General features: G+C 36.8%; 1 protein-coding gene across 12 annotated transcripts in view; it reads left to right on the top strand.

Annotated features, from left to right (window-relative positions):
- ank2b (ankyrin 2b, neuronal) overlaps nucleotides 1–21,482 on the top strand; it is a 153,922-nt gene that overhangs the window by 50,495 nt on the left and 81,945 nt on the right. For 8 of the 12 annotated variants that reach the window (XM_073859548.1, XM_073859546.1, XM_073859550.1 and 5 more), the window contains exons 2-8: nucleotides 3,698–3,799; nucleotides 9,238–9,336; nucleotides 13,721–13,819; nucleotides 13,904–14,002; nucleotides 14,087–14,272; nucleotides 17,700–17,723; nucleotides 21,367–21,465. In XM_073859548.1, coding sequence (XP_073715649.1) covers nucleotides 3,698–3,799; nucleotides 9,238–9,336; nucleotides 13,721–13,819; nucleotides 13,904–14,002; nucleotides 14,087–14,272; nucleotides 17,700–17,723; nucleotides 21,367–21,465 — 708 coding nt within the window. The remainder of the gene's footprint in view (nucleotides 1–3,697; nucleotides 3,800–9,237; nucleotides 9,337–13,720; nucleotides 13,820–13,903; nucleotides 14,003–14,086; nucleotides 14,273–17,699; nucleotides 17,724–21,366; nucleotides 21,466–21,482) is intronic. The other 4 variants (XM_073859557.1, XM_073859551.1, XM_073859547.1 and 1 more) reach the window with 1 other exon arrangement.

The raw sequence follows: 21,482 nt of genomic DNA, 5'->3' as shown, positions 1-21,482 counted from the left end.
GAGGGGGTGTGTCGCCCAGATTTACTTCCCCCGGTCTGCATTTCCCCCAGACATACGTTCGTCTCCCACACAAAAACATAATTTTATTCAAAATATGTAAAATTCCGCAAAATTCCGCGTTCATACTAGATTCCGTGTTAATTAGCCAATTCCTCGATTCCGTCCGCGATTCCGTGATCGCGGAAATTATAGGGCCCTACACATATCACTGTATTTTCTGAAATTTTCTGTTTTGGAGCTGTGCTTTTGTAGACGTGGGTAGGTGTGCATTGGCAGTATTGAATCTCTTAACCTGGTGTTATTTTTCTGTGAACAGCACATTGAACATTTAACTTCACTTTTATTTTGTTATTGCGATTTCTGCAGCGACGCATCAGATCGTATGCTGCCTTCAAAGTCTCCCGAGAAGTTTCTGCTGTATCCTTTCTACTTCCCGATATAGAGAGACAAGATGATTTTTATCACAGATGGAACCACAGATGGATTCTTAGTAGATGTCATGTCCATAGACTGTTGGCTGAACTTCTGATGCATGTTGCACACGTTTTTTTTTTGGAAACACTTCAATCTTAATCTTTCAGATCTTTAACGTCCGCCTGAAAACACAAAGCGTCTGATCGAATAAGAAAGATATCATGTTTACATCGGTGACAATATGCTTTATCAAGTTTGAATAAACGCTGCATGATTAAAAGTTTGCAAGGTATTTTAACTTGTTTGCTATGTTGTTATAAACTTGAGACGTGTGTGAATGATAGTTGCACACTGGCCTGTTATTGTGGTGACATCTCCAAGCCCCTAATGCTGCGTTCAGACCAGCTGCATTGAGGTGTCAAGCGCGAGTGATTTCAATGTTAAGTCAATGTGAAGACGTGTTGACGTGTGTTTGAGGCGTTTAGCGCGGTGCGGTAGACGTGATTCCGCCTCATGCGAATGGCGCAAATAGAGTGTTGCCGCGGAAATTTCAACTGCGTTAACCAATCAGGAGCTTACTCTAGTTGTGACGTCCTTGGTCATGCCATGGTTCCCAGACCTTCAGTAGGAAGCTATGCAAGACTAAATTGTTAGATACTTTTATGGCTCATTTAAAATGAGGTTATTTATTATTTAAATGCAAATAAAAATGTTGATTTTAGCTGTGTATTAGTATTATGTGTTGAAATATTACAAATGATTTCAAAGGTTATGAAGTATACTGATGATAACATTCAACCAAGCAGATAATATACGATTATTCACTAATGGTGATAGGAATTAAATCCTTTACAAATGCTTTTCATCACTACCAAAGTTATTTTAGTAAATTAATCAATATAATACACTGACTGCACTATTATGCAATCTGCATTGTTTTGCGTCGTTTCTAGCTGGTCCAGGGTAATCATCTGTGGTCAGCTGCTTGATCAGTTGGACTGCATATTGGCCAAGCTAGTTAGGAATGGTAAACCACTTTAGACCTGGAGCTAACCAGCTACAACCTCAAAACTTTATGGTTTTGCTCTTAAGTTTCCTGCAGTAATATGTAAGCTTACAAACCCACCTGTGAGTCAGGCTTACTAAAAAGTGATGTTTTGATGTCAGGGCTCCTAATTAGAGTAATACATCTGAACTGCATTTCTTCGAAAGTGAGATAATCCCGAACGGGATTCAATTCTCCAGGGTTCTGTCCTAAGATGAACTCCAGACAGCCTGTAGTATTGAGTCTGATCCAACACAAACGGGTTGTGTCACACTCGCAACAGGAGATCTGAGGAAAGATGTGGTGACTGGCAACTTTCAGAAAGCAGAAAGTTAATGTGCAAAACATGTCATGTCTGTGGGTAGTTTCTAATCATAAATAGGCGTTCCTATGCCGTACTTACTCCACATTTGTTGAAGAAAGTCATGAACAACAATCTCGTGATCTTTTATTAGGGACGACCCTTCATTTTGCCTCCTCATCTTGCAATGCTCATCAAGGGGGCTAACCATTGAGTTTTTTGCAGTAATGTTTGTAGGGAATACTACAGTAGACCATAAAGCTTGTGTGGAGACAGCCTGAAATCCAGACACCTTTAGCATGCTTTATTCACATAATATAATATATCATACTATAAAGTATACTTTGCAAGTTTCTTTTGCAAGTCTGCTCAATTCATTGCAGATGCTGTGCAGGTTTTTATTCATCATATTGTTCAGTTCAGTAAAGCTCTGTCATGTGTCGTCTCTCTGCTGAGCTCTGAATGCTGCACTGCAGTTTAGTGCAGGGGTCTTGTTTTGCTTCTGACAAATCGAAATTTCTATCAACTCTGTCTGGATCTCCTCGGGCTTTAATTTGCTGTTTATATAAAGTGAACGATTTATGGTTATGATTTATTTTTGAAGTATGTCGTTTGTCACCAAACAGAATTCTAACAGAGTCCTCCATCAGCTGGATGCACAAACAAACCCCAAACTTACATCATTGTTTAAGTAAATGTTTCTGTGTTGGGCTGCTGGTAGCAATGATCAAACAAAATAAGTGAACTTTTAAGCCACCTGGTTTGCACTTTTGTGGCAACCTTTATTCTTATTCATCATTATTCATTTATTTATTATTAAAAGGCACATATAATGCCCAATTTTTTACAAGATGTACTATAAGTCTTAGGTATGCTTACAATGTCTATGTAAAGTTTCAGCTCAAAATATCCTACAGATTGATCTCACAAAGTTCCATGGAATAGTCACTGAATTTTTTGCTCATTTTTCCGTGGCATTCTCACGGATTGGTTACTCAACTTGGTTTTGTCCTATTTTCTTACCATTGTCGCTTCGGTTTAGGGTTAGATTTACATAAAATGACATCCTTACCCAAACCCTACTCAAAGCCCAACGCCAGGCGCGATTGTTTAAAGTTTAGAAAATATAAAAGAATAAAGCAGGAAAAATAGTATAAACCAATACTTAAAGTGACATACTAATACAAACACCAAATCTAACCCTAAACCGAAGCGACAATGGTTTGAAAATAGAAAAAAACAGTTAAGTAACTAATCCGTGAGAATACCACGAAAAAAGACAGTCCGTGGCAGGGCCACGGAAAAATGCGGAGATCCGTGAGAATGCCACGGAAAAATTTGCAAAAAATTCCTTTACTATCCCACGGAAATTCCTGAGATCATGTTGCATTTATTACAGCATGTCCAAAATGCCCCTCTTTGGGTGGGCTTGTTTGTACAGTAGCTTTAAATTCAAATGAGCTACAGCTCCTCAATCCCTTACCAAAAAAAACAGTGAGCGCTTTTAGTTCAAATAGATCTGATTCCTGTGAATACAGTTTGAGACAATAGTATCTCACTATTGAGATATGGAGAATAGTGTACAAGTCGCTGAGGATGAACTGTCAGTCAGTGACTGTGGGTGGAGCCTTATCAGTGTGATGTCACATTAACAAGAGATCAAAAAGGCACGTCTAATGAGAATGCTTTGGTTTAATGGGGATTAAGAAAGAAGTGGGTGTATTTTTCCATTGTAGGGTTGTTGTGTTCACACACTGCCAGCACACATTTATGTCCAAACGCCTTATAAAAGTGGATAAGTTAATTTGATATGAATTTTACCTCAGAATGTTTAGGTTTAAAGCTCTAATGCTGAGTTAGCACATTTTTGTTTTGAAGCAGATCACATGACAAGACGTTAACTTTTACTAATGATGTTATTTTTATCTCTCTTTCAGTCGGACAGTAACACCAGCTTCCTCCGAGCCGCACGGGCGGGAAATATTGACAAAGTACTGGAGTTTTTGAAGGGAGGCGTGGACATCGGCACATCAAATCAGGTGAGTCTCTTATTCTTATCCAGTAAAACAAACAATGCTGCTTGTTTTTGTTATGTTTGAATTGTACCCTTTGAGGCTTAAAAAATAAATATGATTTCTTGAATATTCTTCTTTTGAGAATCTAGGTTTAGTTTTAAAATAAATGATTATAGAGTCAAAATGTTTGTCTGTCTAAGGGTAGTGTTTGTATATTACCCAATTAAAATGTAAAATGATTGGTTAACACCTGTACATTTCCAGAGTTTATTGTACTTGATTTCCAGCTAAATCTTTTAGGGGCTGTCCACACGGAGACGCGTATCACCGTATACGTATAAATTTGTTATCGTATTGGCGTTTCATCCACACGGATCCGGCGTTTTGGGAGACTGAATCCGCTATTTTTTGAAACCGGGTCCTAAAGTGGATAAATCTGAAACCGACACCCTTGCGGTTTCGTCTGTACAGCCAATCCGTATATTTTGTGAAGCGAAAACGTCATCATGTCACGTGTCGGAAGCGTCACACGTAACAGCAACAACAATAACGGCGGACTACGTGATTGTGTTCGTGCTACAAAAGCTAGTAGGCTTTAGTAGCTTCATTACAGCAAAATCTATTGCTTCTATGCAATTGTGGTGACCAACAAGCGATAATGGACAACACCATACGTTGGTTATGCGCATGCTCAAAGTCTTCTTCTCCGTGTATAGTGTATATCTGTGGCAGAATTACAGCGCCCCATACTGGTCCGGCATATATACTACACCGCTTTCAGTCGGTTTCAGTGGTTTCGTGTTTACGGATTATTTTTTTAGAGCAAGGGATAAAAAATATCGGATAGGGAATGCACCGGCTTCGTGTGGACATAGCCTAAGTACTTTAACTGCTAGAGATCCAATATGTTATATAAGGTATTTACTTCATTAAGCAACAACAAAACAATAATTTCAGATCATATTTTAGCACCTTTCTTTCCATTCTTAGAAAATTTAAGAATGTTTTCCTACCAGCCACATAAATTAAGAGGATTTTGTGAATATTATTTCAAATTGAGTAGTAGCTCAATAAAATCTGGGTCACCGTGACTATGTTCACAGGCAGAAACCAGCAAGCACATTTAACATCTGAACAGGTGCAGTGAGGACTAGCATGCGAATCATTCAAGAGAACAGCGGCAGTCCTGTCTCATTAGGTGCCCTAGAGAGAAATAAAAACAAGAGGGAAACAACTTCATCATTTTCGGGTCCGTTTTCAACCAAAACGAGAAAGTTTATGTGCTGTGGCTATTTGTTTACATAACGATGGTGTTTTTGGGTCCTAAAAACAAAACTTTTGAAGTTAAAAATGACGTTAACGTTTCTGTCTAAATTATATAAATGCAAATTTGTGACAATGAACGATGATGTCACCGTATCCGTGTAACATTGTCGTGTGAATGTAATTTTTTTTTTTAACGCAAAGAAAAACTTTTTAATGATTATCGTGTAAACAGACCTTTAGCCTCAATGGCCTCAACAATATTAGTAGTCACCCGACACCTCCGTTTGAAATGTAGTTTCTGATTGCAATACTTTTTTTCCTCTTAGAATTGAATGTTTGCCAGATGCTAACATCTGTTGTACTATGAGAGATCAGATATTTAAACTATTAAATGCATGTGATTTTCTGGTGTTTCATCAGACCTCTTGAGAGTTTACTGCTATTTCAGGAGCTCTGTTATCAAGTACCAACCTCATGTTAGAAATCTGAAGCTAACCTTTCTGCTATGGCAACAGCGTGTGCTTATTCTGATAAACAGCAGACACATGAACTACTCTCTATGGGTTATCAAATATTATTCGGCTCTCTTTTCCAGTGGCTGACGTATCATTAATAGAGGCATACTGTATAGTGCACATGGGTGGTGTTAAAGGTTTTATAACTTTTAGGCTATTATAATGAAGTAGCATGTAAGACAAGGTAGAAAAATCAGAAATTGTCAGTTTACACAATGACATTATCATGATTCATGTGCAGAAAAGTTATTCATTTGTTAGAAATAATTTGTTAGTCACTCAGTTTGTAGCGCATTGTGTTGGACAATGAAGAGATCCTACAATGGGTTTGATTGCAAGGGAACACAATAGATTGAATATACTTTGGGTGAAAGGATCTACCAAATGCATGATTGTAAACGTCATCAACAACAAAGCTACACTGCAAAATAAAACCCTGTAAAAACTAGGGCTGAAACGATTCATCGAGTTAATCGATTTACTCGATTAAAAAAAATCCTCGAAGCCTCGTTAAATTCATATGACGTGCACTACACGCGCCGAAACCTGATTCTCGAGGACCGTTGTTCAATGTTCAGGAAGCACACCATAGCGCGTGGTACATTTGGAATTTATTTGCTGCGATGGCGGAGATGTCCATAAACGGCAGAGGATGTCTAAAGTTTGGGATCATGACATTCTTATCATTACATTACATTCAGCATCTGAACCGATAACATCCACTGCTGTTTCACCAAGCGTCGCTGAAACAAGGTAACGTAGCCTAAACCTATTGATGTTCGCTGATTTTAATCCCATACTGTATTTTTAGCGATGTCGTGATTTGGTTTGACTAGATATGATGTTTAGCTTTGATGTTTTTAAGTAGTAAACGTATTCACGTTTAATTGCAAGAGAGTATAGCCTAAAAAAAACCTTCACACACACGCATGCACATTCGTCTCGCTCACACGAGTCAGACCAGTCGCGCAATATAATTTCACTAATTTCACTTATCGCGCAAAATAATTGCACAACAATAATTTCACTGAAATTATTGTTGCATGGCTACATAAAAGTTTAAGCATATTATTATGAAGCATTATTTCAGCATGCATTCACTGTATAAACCGGGACATGATGTTGTGATTTTTCGAGCTGATGATTCACCTAAAATGAACCGCAATGCAAGATTACAGCATGAAACCTGCTGTACATATTAAATAAATTAAATTGCTTAATTGTTCGCACTGCCACTTATGAACACTAAATGGGCAAAAATTAAAATAAATAAGCTTATTTTTTGGACCCAAATATCAATACCTCTGTTTTTTTAAGAAATAAAAACCAAATGCTTCATCATTTTACAGCCACGTCAATTTCGTTATGCATTATTTGTTTTGGTTGTTTAAAAACACACACACAATTTTTATCAGATTGATCGATTAATCAATCGATTCAGTGCTAGATTAGTCGATTACAAAAATAATCGATAGCTGCAGCCCTAGTAAAAACTGTAAAATACCGTAAAATAACGGGCACAATTAATTACAGAAATTATCCGTAATACAAATATACAGTATAGTTACGTTGTTACGCAAACGTGAGGGTCCGCATACAGGGCGCGTTACGCAAATTTCATAATCTTAATTTAAAGAATTTTGTTAGCCTAGCCTAAGTTTAAGTTTAAGTTTAGGTTTAGGTTTAGGTTTAGGTTTAAGCTTAAGCTTAGCTTAGCTTAGCCCGAGTTCAGACTGCACGATTTTAGCCCTGATTTTGACTCGCCGACAGGTTTTGAGAAATCGCCGACAAATGGCCGAAATCGCAGGCAAATCGATGCTCGTGCACGCGAGTGACAATCACACAGTGTGAATTATAAAAGACGCATTCTGAGAGGATCGCAGACGAGTCGTTGACACCCGTGAGATATTTGGCATGCTAAATATCTGGACCGGTCGGCGATTCAAAATCATGCCATGTGTTTTGACTGAAAATAACATCTGCGATGACCTACAGCAAATGAGAGAGCAACATACAGGACAGCTGGAAGTTCGAGGAGTCTCTCCAAACATTTTCTCATTCATAATCTTTATTTCTTCTTCTTTCTGCTGCAAATGAGCGCACATGCAATTTGTATGGTAAACTTGTTGCGGGTGACTATTTTTAATAATAATCCCAGTCTCATGTGAGAACTCCGGTCTTGCACGGGTGACCTCGCGCTGTTTCCTTCGCGTCACTTCTCGCGTGCGTTTGGTTGTGAGACGTAGTTTGCGGACCGGGAAAAAGTTATCGGCGATTCTTCTTACGGTAAAGTCATGCAGTATGAAAACCCCTGTCGCCAATCCATCATGCAGTGTGAAACAGCAGCGACTGAACGCTTCCCCTGATAATCACGCAGTGTGAAACCACAGGTGACCCGACTAGTTTGAAAATCATACAGTCTGAACTCGGCATTAGCTTAGCTTTAACATCATAACACATAAAACAACAACATCAGAATAGTATGCACGCACTCTACTTGCACCGCCAGATTTTTGTAACCTACTAAGTATGCGTAGGTCATATATACGCGTACAGGAAAATGTAGTATGTAGCCCAGAATATGGCATTTTGCCGCAATGTGCATGCTTCAAATGTCTTTGTATATGTACTAGTTATAAAAACGATGCTTAAGTTTGCAAGGTGTGCATTTGACCGTGCATGTATGTTTGCATACACGTAAAAAAGCAAACCATACTCTGGGCTTAAGGGGAATAGTTGATCCAAAAATTGTGACACATACTTTTTTTAACACAAAGTTTTTAAACGAAGGTAGCACAAACTTGCATTCAAACTTGCGAAGGTAGCACAAACTTGCATTTTAGTCTCGGACTAAGATACACCCTGTCCATATAAGTTGCAGTTTAAGAGTAAGTGCAGAAAGTTACAGCTAAAGCAAGCACTAATAGTATGGACATCAATTTTAACATAAGGGTTTTAAGCAGATTTATAGGTGGCATCCATCAGTCAGAAGATATAGTCTCTAACATGTTAACTGAGGTCTGTCCAATGATGTAGCCAGTAGCTAGTGAACAGATGTTTTTACTTTTTTTTTACTTTATACTTTATTAGTCCCATCGCTGGGAAATTTGTCTTGGACAACGTGCAAGTACTGTATGTCATAGCTGGCATAACTGATATATTGTATTGATCTACCTGCATCCAGGACATGTCACAATGTACTGCAACTACAGCGGTTACATTGGTTTGTAAATGGAAGTTCAAACCAGTTCAAATAATTCAAGGAATACAATATGCATTTACAGTAATTATCAATAAGTTAATCATAGTTTGGGTTGTAGAAATCATACTACAAAGTAAACTTTCTGTCTGTTGCATTGCAAAGAAAGATGTCACATGTCAGCGTGGTGGTGTTTAAAGTTGTCCTGTAAGGGAGCCAGCAGTGGACGTCCCCTGACTTGTGACTCATTTCTTATTTTTGTTATACGCCCACAAACACTCGTCAGAGCTCACAGACTGATCTGGCACAATGAAATGAGATCAAATTCGATATTAAATCGGCTTTAATGTGAGTTCAGATACCTCAGGAGGATGGATGAGGAGGTAAACGTGAACTCTTCTTCCTGTTAGACTTCTTCTCTTTCTCGATGTTCAAACCCGGACCATTGGATAAAAACTAACTTCTGTCTTTGACCTTTGCAGAATGGCCTCAATGCTCTGCACCTGGCAGCGAAGGAAGGACATTTGGATTTGGTCCAGGAGCTTTTGGGGAGAGGATCTTCTGTGGATTCTGCAACAAAGGTAAAGTTTCCTATAGTAGTAATGGATGTGTAAAGGGTTTTGGCAGTGAATAATGGTGTAAAGCTTTAAAGAGAAAAGGATGTTGTTATGGAAATGACGCTATGGTTGAATGTGATCGTTCAGGATAGTTTGCCAACAAGAGCTAAAGGGATACTGTAGGGTTGTGACTATTAATCGTGCAAATGCACCTTTTCTCAATGAATGAATTTGAATGAATTACGGTGAAATGCCGCCTCATCCAAAAGCCAGAGGGCGCTCTCGTGCAGAAACACCATTTGTGCCACAGAAGAAGTATCATTACAAAAAACGCTATTCCAGGAAATGTCTAGAAGCATATTTATATCGCTGTTCTTCAGATTGTTTCAGGTATTTTTATAATAATAAAAGATTGTGTTTGACGTTTGTTGCATTTTTAAATTCACATTATAAACGACTCCGACTCATAATGATTTTAGATTGATAAGGACTTCATACTGATCACAGAGCTGTAGTACACACACAAGCTGTGTATGAAACACAGAATCAGAGCCTTGCGATCCTCTTCTTTTCCACACAAATAATGATTTTGTTTATTTTGCCATACTAGCATGCATGTTTAGTATGTATAGTTATACTGTAATAAAGTTATAGTATATGGTATTGGTATTTTAACTATATTTAACAGTTATATAGTATAGAAACAGATCTGGACGTCTGTCTTGTGATAAGTTTGAGTTTAACCTCTGTTGAAATATAAGGGCTATACTAATGTAACCCTCACTGTGTACTAGATGAAGGAACCTGATCCTCGCGTCACATGATTGTTCACACACTTGTACTGTATCATACACACCGGATAAAGAAATAACTTTGACCTTTAGAGTTTGTTTCTGCGTGATTTGTAAATACACTACTATGCATACATATTCAGCATATATGAAGATCTTAATGTCAGTGTATGTGCCTTTGCATCTGGTTTTAAGGATAAATTTGACTGTTATTGAATGATTCTGCTGTGTTTAGTTAGGGGGCACTCTTCACACGTATGACGAAACCTGTTAAAGTCTCACGGGCTATAGCATGCAGATGTCCACGTTATCATAAAATGTAAAGTTTTTAACCATATTAATATGTCAGATGTCAATATTTATGTGGTTATAAATACCTATGCAAGGTCTCTTTTAAAGTTTTACAGACAACTTCCAGCACATTTAGATTTGCTCTGCAAGTAGTCTGAAGGTGCAAAATTCAGCAAAAGTCTGATGTAGCTCTGCATACGTCATCTCCATTATCGCTGTGATTGGTTTTAGGTAGGGCTGGGTACCGAACGTCGATACTTTTATGGTATCGAATGAAAAACTTCGATACTTTGAGTATCGAAAAATGATTTATCTTTCGATGCCAAATTTCGATTCCAAAAGCGGCTGTGTCTGTGAGCCTGTACTTGCGTGTAAGGACCTAAAGTGCCGGTGATTGGCTGTCCACCACCACGTGACGGGGAGGATTTCTGAAAATACTCGCAGTCACCCAACACAAGTGTAGAAAGGATGCAATATGAGAAGAAAGTCTTTGTGACAGTCTTACCAATAGAGTTAGCGCAAGTATGGCGTGTTGTCTTCGTGAAAGGCACGGCAACCAAAACGGCGCTTCTACTAAAGTGACGAGGGGTTTCAATTTAAAGCACGCGAGCAGCCTGTGTCTTTGCTTGTTTTACTTGCGCCTGGTTCCGCATGGCAAGACTTCGCGCGCGCGTCTCCCACAACAGTCTCGACAAGGTGTTTAAACTTGACCCCCGCTCGCAGCTTGTGTCTCTAAATGCTTATGAAATACTAGCTCCTGTCTCTCCGCATCGCAAAGCCTTCATGCTTTCGTCTCGCAAAATGGACGATGCGTTTAAACCTATTTTTTACAGTCTATGGTTTTTTGACGCACACGCGCAGCCCAACACTGCTTACAAGCCTGACTCGCTATTTACAACAAACTAAAATTCCATTTAACTCTTTCCCCGCCATTGACGAGTTATCTCGTCAATCTGCAATACCGCTATTATCTACCAGGTGGCGGTCTTCCGCAACTTATAAAAACCGGAAGTATTGCCCTAGGGCAAACAGCTGTATGTCCGTGTATGTTTTATGGATCGCTCTGCATCTGATCTCTATCAAAAGTCCTTCACAAAAATGGAATTATCTCAGCTTTTTGCTCAAAATGTTGTGTTTTTGATGAAACCTACACATATTTGAGAGGTGATAAAAACAAAACACATGAAGGTAGGATGAAACAGAGGGTCTGTTCTTTTATTTCATATATTGTATGTTTATATATTTAAAAAGGAGCATTTTCTGGAAGGCATTAAACTTTTGTGAAAATCCTGAAAAATGCTGGCGGTGAAAGGGTTAACTGGTTTGCTAATTTCACTTGAATGAAATGACATTGAATGCATTTTCTACACATTTTAAAAATCCCAAATGTATTTAATATTTTGATAATTATGAAGTTGAGTATTGTTTACAAAAAACAAACATGCATAAAAATCTTCCCAGTAAAACTCAGACACCCATTTAAATATTTTAACTTTTTGTCAAAGTTGCAGCTATAATGAACCCACTTATTTAAATGCTGTTAGTCCAAGCTAAATACCATTTTACATTTCATAAAATAAAGCAGTGTAAATTATATTCTTAATTTCTTTATTTTTGTTTCCTTATTTTCATAAAAAAACTGATAAGTGTGTCTGCTGGCGCAGCCCTATCCGAAAAGCACAACCCGTTTTATTAATGTTACCCTGAGTGAGAAGTGTTACCAGAATTTGTTTTAATTAAGGTGAAATATAAAAGTTGTGTGTTTAATGTATTTTTGTTAAAGGACAAGTTCGGTTTTTCACACTCAAAGTCCTGCTTCCAGATTGTTCATGATGAAATAGAACGGCCCCGACTGAAACCTCGACACATGCGGCCGCCCAGAGAATCCCCGGGCGCCCGTGTCCCAGCTCCCACCTCCACAATGGGTTCAATGGTGCACCGGAACAATCCTTCCCAAAATGCACCAAACCCTCGTCCACAAAGACGTGAAACTCACCGAGTGGCCAGGGGCGCTCACCGACATGCTCACACAAAAATCGCTGCAAAAGATGCATTCCAACAGGTTTTATCGTAGTTTTTGCCAACTCCATTGACTTGTATAAGTTGTGCTGTGAGGTCCGGTATTACTCCGCACCGAGAACTTTGTTTCTATTCTTACAATTGGCAATGGCGGATTAGCGCCACCAACTGGGCTGGAGTGTCTATTATTCAAGCTCTCAACGGAAGAATGTACGGGTGTGGGGCGTTTGGAAAAATAGGTCCACAAGTTAACAACGAATGTTAAAACAGCTGTTGGAAACCATCGTTTAATGCGATTTTTGTGTGAGCATATCATTGAACACCCCTGACCACTCGATAAGTTTCACATCTTTGAAAACGAAAGTTTAATGCATTTTAGAAAGGATTGTTCCAGTGCACCATTAAACCCATTGTAAAGGTAGGAGCTGAAACACAAACACCCAAAAATTCTTGGGGCAGCCGCAAATGTCGAAATTTCAGTCAAAACCGTTCTATTTCATCATAAACAATCTGAAAACAGGGCTTTAAGTGTAAAATACAGAACTTGTCCTTTAATGTTTTAATGGATTTAAAGCATATGGTATCGAAAAAAGTATCGTTAGGAACCGGCATCGAAACGGAGGTATCGAAATTGGCACCGGATCGAAAGATTTTAAACAATACCCAGCCCTAGTTTTAGGTCTATCCAATTGCGCCCAGAGGCATTTGAGCGACGTCCATTGGTGACGCCCCTTTGGAAAAACTCAGTTACCACTGAGAATGGTCTGGTTTTAACCAGACTATGTTGTCTGCCCAAAACTTGTCCTTTTTGGCACATCCATAAAGCATGCATAACGTTGTTTAGAAAACTATAGGCATGTGATCTAAAATAGAAAACATGCATATAGACTGATATTTTTCTGATGTCTGGACTTTATAAAAAATTTAAACAGATGGTTTCATGCATTCTATACGAATTTTTAAGTTTTGACTGCAAATGTCACATCCAGCGTCCGTAATCTCAGATGTTTCTCCAAAAAAACACTTCTTATCTTTCTACTCCAGAGATTTCAAGCCATTCTCAGATTTGCATGATACTGTACAATCGTAAACAAAAGTCAGACATACAAAGCTCTAACATTTCTCATAATATTTGTTTGAAACCAATCCAATAAATTATAAATGCTTACTGTAAGTTAACAGTTTTTATTTATGTCTTTTTTTGGAAAATAATGCAAGACTCCATTAAGTCTCCTGATCTGTAAACAGTCCGATCTATCATTTTGACATCTCCGCTCACCTGGGGATTGTGTTTGTTTTTTCCACAGAAAGGAAACACAGCACTTCATATCGCTTCCCTAGCAGGACAAGTGGAAGTTGTGAAGATCCTGGTCAAGAGAGGAGCAGACATTAATTCACAATCTCTGGTAGAAGTCATACATTTATGCATGTGAAATGCTTAATCCTGTAAATAAAAGTGAAATGACTTAAAGTGAAATCTGCCCGTGTAGAATGGATTCACACCGCTGTACATGGCAGCTCAGGAGAACCATTTGGACGTGGTGCGATATCTTTTAGAGAACGGAGGGAATCAGAGCACTGCTACAGAGGTACTGAAGTCTTTCAAGTACCATCACATGAAGTGTGTTTGCAGAAAATAGTTTCCCTTCATCTGTTTTTCTGTCTTCTCCCAGGATGGCTTTACACCTTTGGCTATCGCACTGCAGCAAGGTCATAATCAGGTGGTGTCGATTCTTCTGGAGAACGACACAAAGGGTAAAGTACGTTTGCCTGCCCTGCACATCGCCGCTCGAAAAGACGACACCAAATCTGCTGCCCTGCTGCTACAGAACGACCACAATGCCGATGTTCAGTCGAAGGTAAATATGAACGCAACACGACAATGACTGTTGATGCTTGTAATGTGAATGCGGAGAATGTATTGTTTTAAAAATACAAATGCCAATATCTTGATAAGTGATAGGGGTGTAACGGTACACAAAATACATGGTTCGGTACGTATTTCGGTTTTTAAGTCGCGGATCGGTTCTGTATCTGTACACTGTAAACTCGAATAGTACAATGTACTCATTTGAAATGAGTGAACTGTACTCAAAACAGTGAAAAAAAGTTTATTCAACTTAAAAGATTTATGTGTTTAACAATTTCATCGCTTTGATTTCCACAAAACAAATAAAATGCGTCAAAGAACTTAACAAACTTCCAAACACAGTTATCACAATACAACAGCCTCATTTGAACAAATATTGAAAATAATTACAACCTTTTGTTGTTTGTGATGAGGTTTATGGCATTTAAACAGAAAGAGACTGGCACTGCAAATTTACTTCAGTTTAAAGTTAGATCAACACGATTGGCTGAGGAGGATTTTCAGTTCCCAGCATGCTTTGCATCAGCCCGCTTTAAGTGATATTTTATGTGGTTTTCAGTAAAGAGAAAGACTCAATAGTGTTAAACATTCATTAATGTTGGAGATTTAGAAGTGTTTGCTATATTTTATTTTTGTGCCTGTGTTTAGGCTGTAGGTCAGATATGTGTTGTTTTATCATATAAACAATAACTGTGTGAAGTCAGTGCCAGCACTGAGCTCAGTTTCTTCACACTTACATACACATGAGTCACATTGTCTGGTTCTGTGAACAAACAAAGAGTAAATGGTAAACAATACTTAAGGTAAAACAGTAAATAGCATCATTACTGTTTTACCTCTACATCTACTCTTTTACCTTGAGTAGCATTTACCATTTGCTTTTTGTTTGTTCATAAGTCACAGGAACAAACAATTTAAGTGTAATGTACTTAAATATTAAATGAAATATAAACTTTTAAGTTTGTATTAATTTTAATTGATAAATATTATTTACTTAAAAAATTTGAGTTGGTTTACTTAAATCTTTTAGGTAATCGCTTTCCACAAAAGTTTTGAGTACTCTGAACTTGTCGGGTTTTACAGTGTACATTGAAGAAATGCAAAATATATATATATATATATATATATATATATATATATATATATATATATATATATATATATATATATATATATATATATATATATATATATATATATATATATATATATATATATATATATGTGCTATCCGTTTAACTTTAACATTTGTAAAAATCAACATTTGTATATTTTAAACAGATTTTTAAATAAACCTGCCTGGTTTAAATAAAATCAATAAACACAAAATATGGATGTGTAACACATAACTGTCAAATGCATTCGTCCAGCGTGTGTTTACATAGAAAAGCAATGGAAAGTAGAGCAGTGAAAGTTTGATTTTAGCGCTTTTGCTTTACAAACCAGATTCTGTACCGAAACGTTTACCGTGTAATGTTACACTGCAAAAAAGTTTGTAAACCAAAAATATAAAATTCAGCAAAAAAATAAAAAATAATAATAATAATAATCTGCCAATGAGGTAAGAAAATTTTTCTTAAATTAAAGGGGTCATATGATGAAAATGTTAGCATTGCCACTTTGTAGGTTTGAGCAAAAATGTGTCGTTTTGGGTGTGTTTTTTAAAATGCAAATGAGCGGATGAAGTGCAAACACTGATCACAATGATGGTGGTTTGTTGTAATTCAAACTCAATTGTGCTGTCAAGTCCTTCTTTTCTCTCTCTTTCAGAGTTCAGATTAAGGAGGCGGTATTATTCTAATAAGATATCCTTATGACATCATAATGAAAGCCAAATTTCAATGACCTGTTTTTGCTCAAACCTACAAAGTGGCAATGCTAACATTTTCATCATATGACCCCTTTAAGTGTTTAACAAAAGAGTTAAACATTTTTCTTACCCCGTTGTCAAATTTTTAATTATTGTTTTGCTTGTTTTATACACAAATTCACTTAAATTTGATATAAACGTATTTTCTTAGGTTATATTGCTCATCATAAAAATGCATCTTGATTTAAGAATTTTTTGATATCTGTACTTAAAACATGACAAAAAAACTAAGTAATAAACAGTGCTGGGGTAACGCATTACAAGTAACTTGCATTACGTAATAATATTCCTTTTCTGAAGTTACGAGTAAAGTAACGCATTACTTTTTAAATGTACACATTATTATTTAGCTACTTTTTAAAAAAGTAATGTGAGTTACTTCACAGTTTAATTAATTTGATAAAAAAATAATGTACTGAATTAAATTGAATAGTCACATAGAATTACGCACTCTTATGCGGAAACACTTTGAATCAGAAATGGAGATTCTCAGTCATAAAAAACACCTGCAAGGCCTGAAATCAAGCCTCAGCCAAGTAAGAAAAAGTAACGCAAAAGTAACTTAAAAGTAACGTAAGTATTACTTTCCATAAAAAGTAACTAAGTAACACAACTAGTTACTTTTTTGGGGAGTAACTTAATATTGTAATGCATTACTTTTAAAAGTAACTTTCCCCAACACTGGTAATAAAGCCATTTTTTTTGCAGTGTACACTTTTGATTATATAAATATATTGACACTAGTAAGCTTTTTCAGATGTGTTACAGACCCATTTTTTTTTTGAAAAGTTACTTTACTGAAGCTTCCCCGACAATAAAATAAGATGAAATGTGACATTTTTAAATGAAAAAGAGAGGATCAGTGTTTATTTGCATGTTGTTGGTGAAGTCTGTGAGTTAAACAAATGTTTGCATGCACTAACTGATAAAGCATCTTGTTGTCTTGTGTGTATCTGATCACATTCATGATGTTTCATTAATAATGGTGTTAGCTGAACTCTCTGTCTGTGTTTCTCTACAGTCTATGTGTGCCTGTGTCCTGTGTTTCCATCCAGACACTATTCGGGTTTCACTCTTTTATCTACTTACCCATTTCTATATGTTGTCTGCATTCATTTTTTAGTCTCTAAATAACATGATTCTTGATTCTGTGACAGCGCCTGCATGCACCTGCAAAATAAATATGCATGTCTATATCCATCTATATACGCGTGTGTGTGTGTGTGCATGAGACTGTGAGGTGTGTTTGTGAGACTGAATGCTTGTAGAGGGATTTATTTTTCTTAACAAATGGCCGATTATTTGTACTCAATGTGATGTGTGATGTTTAACAATGAGGTTCAATGCTAACCATGCCATTTACAAAGTAGCTTAGATGTTGTTGGTACAGTAAATCATTTCCTAGTTATTTAACATCGGTCGGCCCTCATAGAGAAATGAAGACCTCTGGCTTCTCAGACTGAATTTGCATGCAGCTGTTGTCTATGAGAATGTGTGTTTGTAAAATATAACAATCAATTTTTCCTTCCCTGTTTTGCTGCATCAGATGATGGTTAATAGGACCACTGAGGTAGAGATATTTATCAAGTTCCTGACTTTTAACATTAACACACTTTTTATTTCCTCACATGTATGCATTCACCGGTCCGTAAGCTTCTCAGAAGTTTTTCTGAGATTGTTGCATGGCTGGTTTTTCTCATCTGCATCATCCACAACCTTGTTGCATACGTCACGAATCTCAGTTCTGTTTGTAAAATGAAATTGTGTTTGTTGCATTGATTGATCACGATGATATGAAATTTGCATAAATGTTATAGATGGACTGACAGGTGACATACAGTGTCTGTTCTCCCAACATCTTTAATTTACATGAATCAAGATTTCAATCTTTGCCTGAAGTCAGTTTGGAGCTGTTAGTGTTAAAAGGTTCTGATCTCACGGGAATTTGTACATATTTTATGAGTTGGCTAATTTGTATGATTTCTTATGAGGTGAATTGTACAAAACGTATCATTATATATTATAAAAAACAGTAACGCAACCTCACCCCTAACCCTATGTCACTGGGGCAAAAGCAATCTTACAATGTGGTTGTACGAATTATCTATCTCGTACGAATTGCCATGAGATTGTGTTGGTGCTGTTAGGCTGTAAAATAAGCTGATATTTTAACACGGAGATTGTTCATTTAAGTATCTTTTACCGTATATAAATGCCAAACTCAAGATTTCATTCAGGGACTGAAAATTGGTTTGTTATATTGGCAATTGCAAATACGTACACAATTATTCAAATATTTAGGGTTACTTTCTCATTCTTTATTTTTTTTACATTTTACAATGGAAATTATGCAACTAAAATATTTATCCAAAAAAATTCAAAATTATATTTTTCATCTTTAAAAATGTTGTTTTGTCATTTTATCAAGCATTTTTTATGTCTCATCCTGAGATGCTTTTAAAATGGTATTGACATTCACATCTTTCTGCATTTTTCATTTCAAGTCATGCTTTTAAAGACATTTTTCACATCTGAAAATTTTAAGAATTATTTGAATTAAGTGACCCTAATCTTCAGTGGTAGTGTTTCCAAAGTAAAATAAAACTGGTCTCACTTTACAATAAGGTTGTATTTAACAACAGTAGTAAATGCATTAGCTAACATCAACTAACAAAGAGTAATATAGCTTATCAGCATTTATTTATCTTTGTTAATGTGTTACTTAAAGGGATAGTTCACCAAGAAATGAAAATCCTGTGATCATTTACTTACCCTCACGTTGTTTCAAGCGTGTATACTTTTCTTTGTTCTGCTTAACACTAAGGAAGATATTTTGAAAAAATGTTAATAACCAAACAGATCTGGGGCACCATTGACTTTCATAGTATTATTTTTGAGTCAATGGTGCCCCGGATTTGCTTGGTTACACACATTTTTTTCAGAGTGTTTTCATGTGTGTTCAGTAGAGCAAAGACATTTATACAGGTTTGGACCAATGTTAATTTTTTCAGTGAAACTGTCCCTTAAATGTCAATATAGATCATCGTGTATTAACGGTGCAATGTGTGTACATTTTAGCGTCATCTAGTGGTGAGGTTGCGAATTGCAACCAACGGCTCAGTCCACTGCTCACCCCTTGCACACATAGAGAAGCTACAGTAGCCCCCACCGGACAAACATGTAATCGTTAGAGACAACTTAGTAAAAAAAGTTTGTCTGTTAAGGGCTTCTGTAAAAAACATGGCGGCACAAAATGGTGACTTCCATGTAAGGGGACCCTCGGTGTATGTAGATAAAAACGTCTCATTCTAAGGTAATAAAGATCTTTATACACCCCTGATAATATAGCTTTGTATATTTTTCTGCATTTCTGTCAAGAGATCCTTCAAAAAATGACACACTGCACCTTTAACTAATGTTAGCAGTTACAACAATTGATTTATTTAAAAAAATCAATAAATATCAATAAATATCATAGTAGTATTGTTCATTGTAAGTTCATGTTAACTAATGCAATAACTTATTTTAACTAACACAACCTTATTGTAAAATGTTGCCATAATACTAATAAATAAACAGGCACATAATTTAGACTATGTTGTCTTTATACTCACAACCTATGGCGGCTGGTGACTTCTTTTTCGAGGGCGCACAATACGAAGCTTGTTACAACATGTATGTAGCCCGTCATATGTGTGACTTGTTATTTTAAAATATGCGTTTGACGCATCATGTGAACCTATGTACATCATGCGTGATGTCAAAATACGAGGCTCCTGCAGACGCTTCAAATGGGTTTATGATAAAAGAGACACTTTTGTTTGCCAGATACTCGCTTAATCTCATGTGTAATCAGAGTTTAGTGTTAAGTTAATGCCTTAATGTCTAACGTCTCTTTTTATCATAAACCCTTTTGATGCGTGTGCAGCAGGCACGTATTTTGACAAGACGCATGATGCGCATGGTTCACGTGATGCACGAACGCATTTTTTGACATGACGAGCCACACACATATTTTGAATTTGCGCCCCTCGGAAGAGAAGTCACCGGCCGCCACTGCTCCCAACGCTGTCCTGTATTGGCTTTGCTTGTTAGATGTATTCAGATATCCACTAGTATATATTTCATTACTTGACTTTAAAGGTCACATTGAGCCCAATGAGACATGAATTTACCTGTTAACAGCATCTGCTTGTCTCACGGCTCATATTAGTGCCATTGCATTAAACTCTATACTATAATAACATATAACCTGAACTAAATGTGTTTATATAAATAAATCAGCATCCATACATCCAGAAGAAGTTATGTTTGTGCCAAATGCATTATTAAAAATGATGAAGTTTTGTATAATTATGCATTTATTTGATGATTGTCATATACAGGATGGATGCATGAATGATAAGATCTTTAAAGTTAAGGTTTTGTGATGAAAGCAAAAAACTATATGATATGATATTTATTTTAGGATAATGCACTGCACAGCATGCTGCATCGCATATTTTGTTTTGCATCAGCTTTAAACGTGTTTCACACAGTCAATATATTCTTCACACTTTTGTAAATGATGTTTTCACATTAAATCGGACCGTGACTTTCAGAATGGAAAGGTAAGGCAAGAATTTCACAAACTCTTAAAACCTCTATAGCTTTAAACTTCTGACATGATTACTTATATGATCTACATACTGCACTTTTGTGTTTATAAATGTTATCTTTCATATAATTTCTCCTCTTACTGTATTTCCCTCTGCTACTGTATACTAAATACAATGTCCTTTGTCTTTTGTATTGTTATTTTGAGTTAATTTGAACTCTTTTCTTCTTCAGTTTTGGGTTCTTTTCTGTTTGCATGCCTGTGTCTTGGAGTTTGACCTCTCTTACAGTTTATGTGTATGTTTGTGTATTAAGATTAAAATAGATAACTCTTTTTCCTCTTATATACTGTATGGGTCAGCGACTGTTACTGAGGCGCTGATGGTCTTCATCAGTTCGCAGTTTTATTCAATGCTCGATGTGTTTGCTGCATGCTTTTACAAACCAAATCAGGCACCATTAACTGCAGATGTCAGACCAGCGTTTCAGCTTTAAATGGGTTTGGGGACAAGCCGCTGGTTTCAGATCAGCATTTATTGGCAGCTTGTCTGTGACAGACGTGTTGATAGGGATGCTGATTGACCTCTGATGTGTTTTGTCTCTTGTTGTTTTGTTAGAGTGGATTTACACCCCTGCACATCGCAGCTCACTATGGGAATGTAAACGTGGCGACCCTGCTGCTCAATCGAGGGGCCGCGGTGGATTTTACCGCCAGGGTTTGTGTTAAATACTT

The sequence above is a fragment of the Misgurnus anguillicaudatus genome, chromosome 21, assembly GCF_027580225.2.
Source record: "Misgurnus anguillicaudatus chromosome 21, ASM2758022v2, whole genome shotgun sequence".
Classification (NCBI taxonomy): domain Eukaryota; kingdom Metazoa; phylum Chordata; class Actinopteri; order Cypriniformes; family Cobitidae; genus Misgurnus; species Misgurnus anguillicaudatus.
Note: the sequence above shows the minus strand (reverse complement) of the source record. Positions and strands in the feature narration are given on the sequence as shown.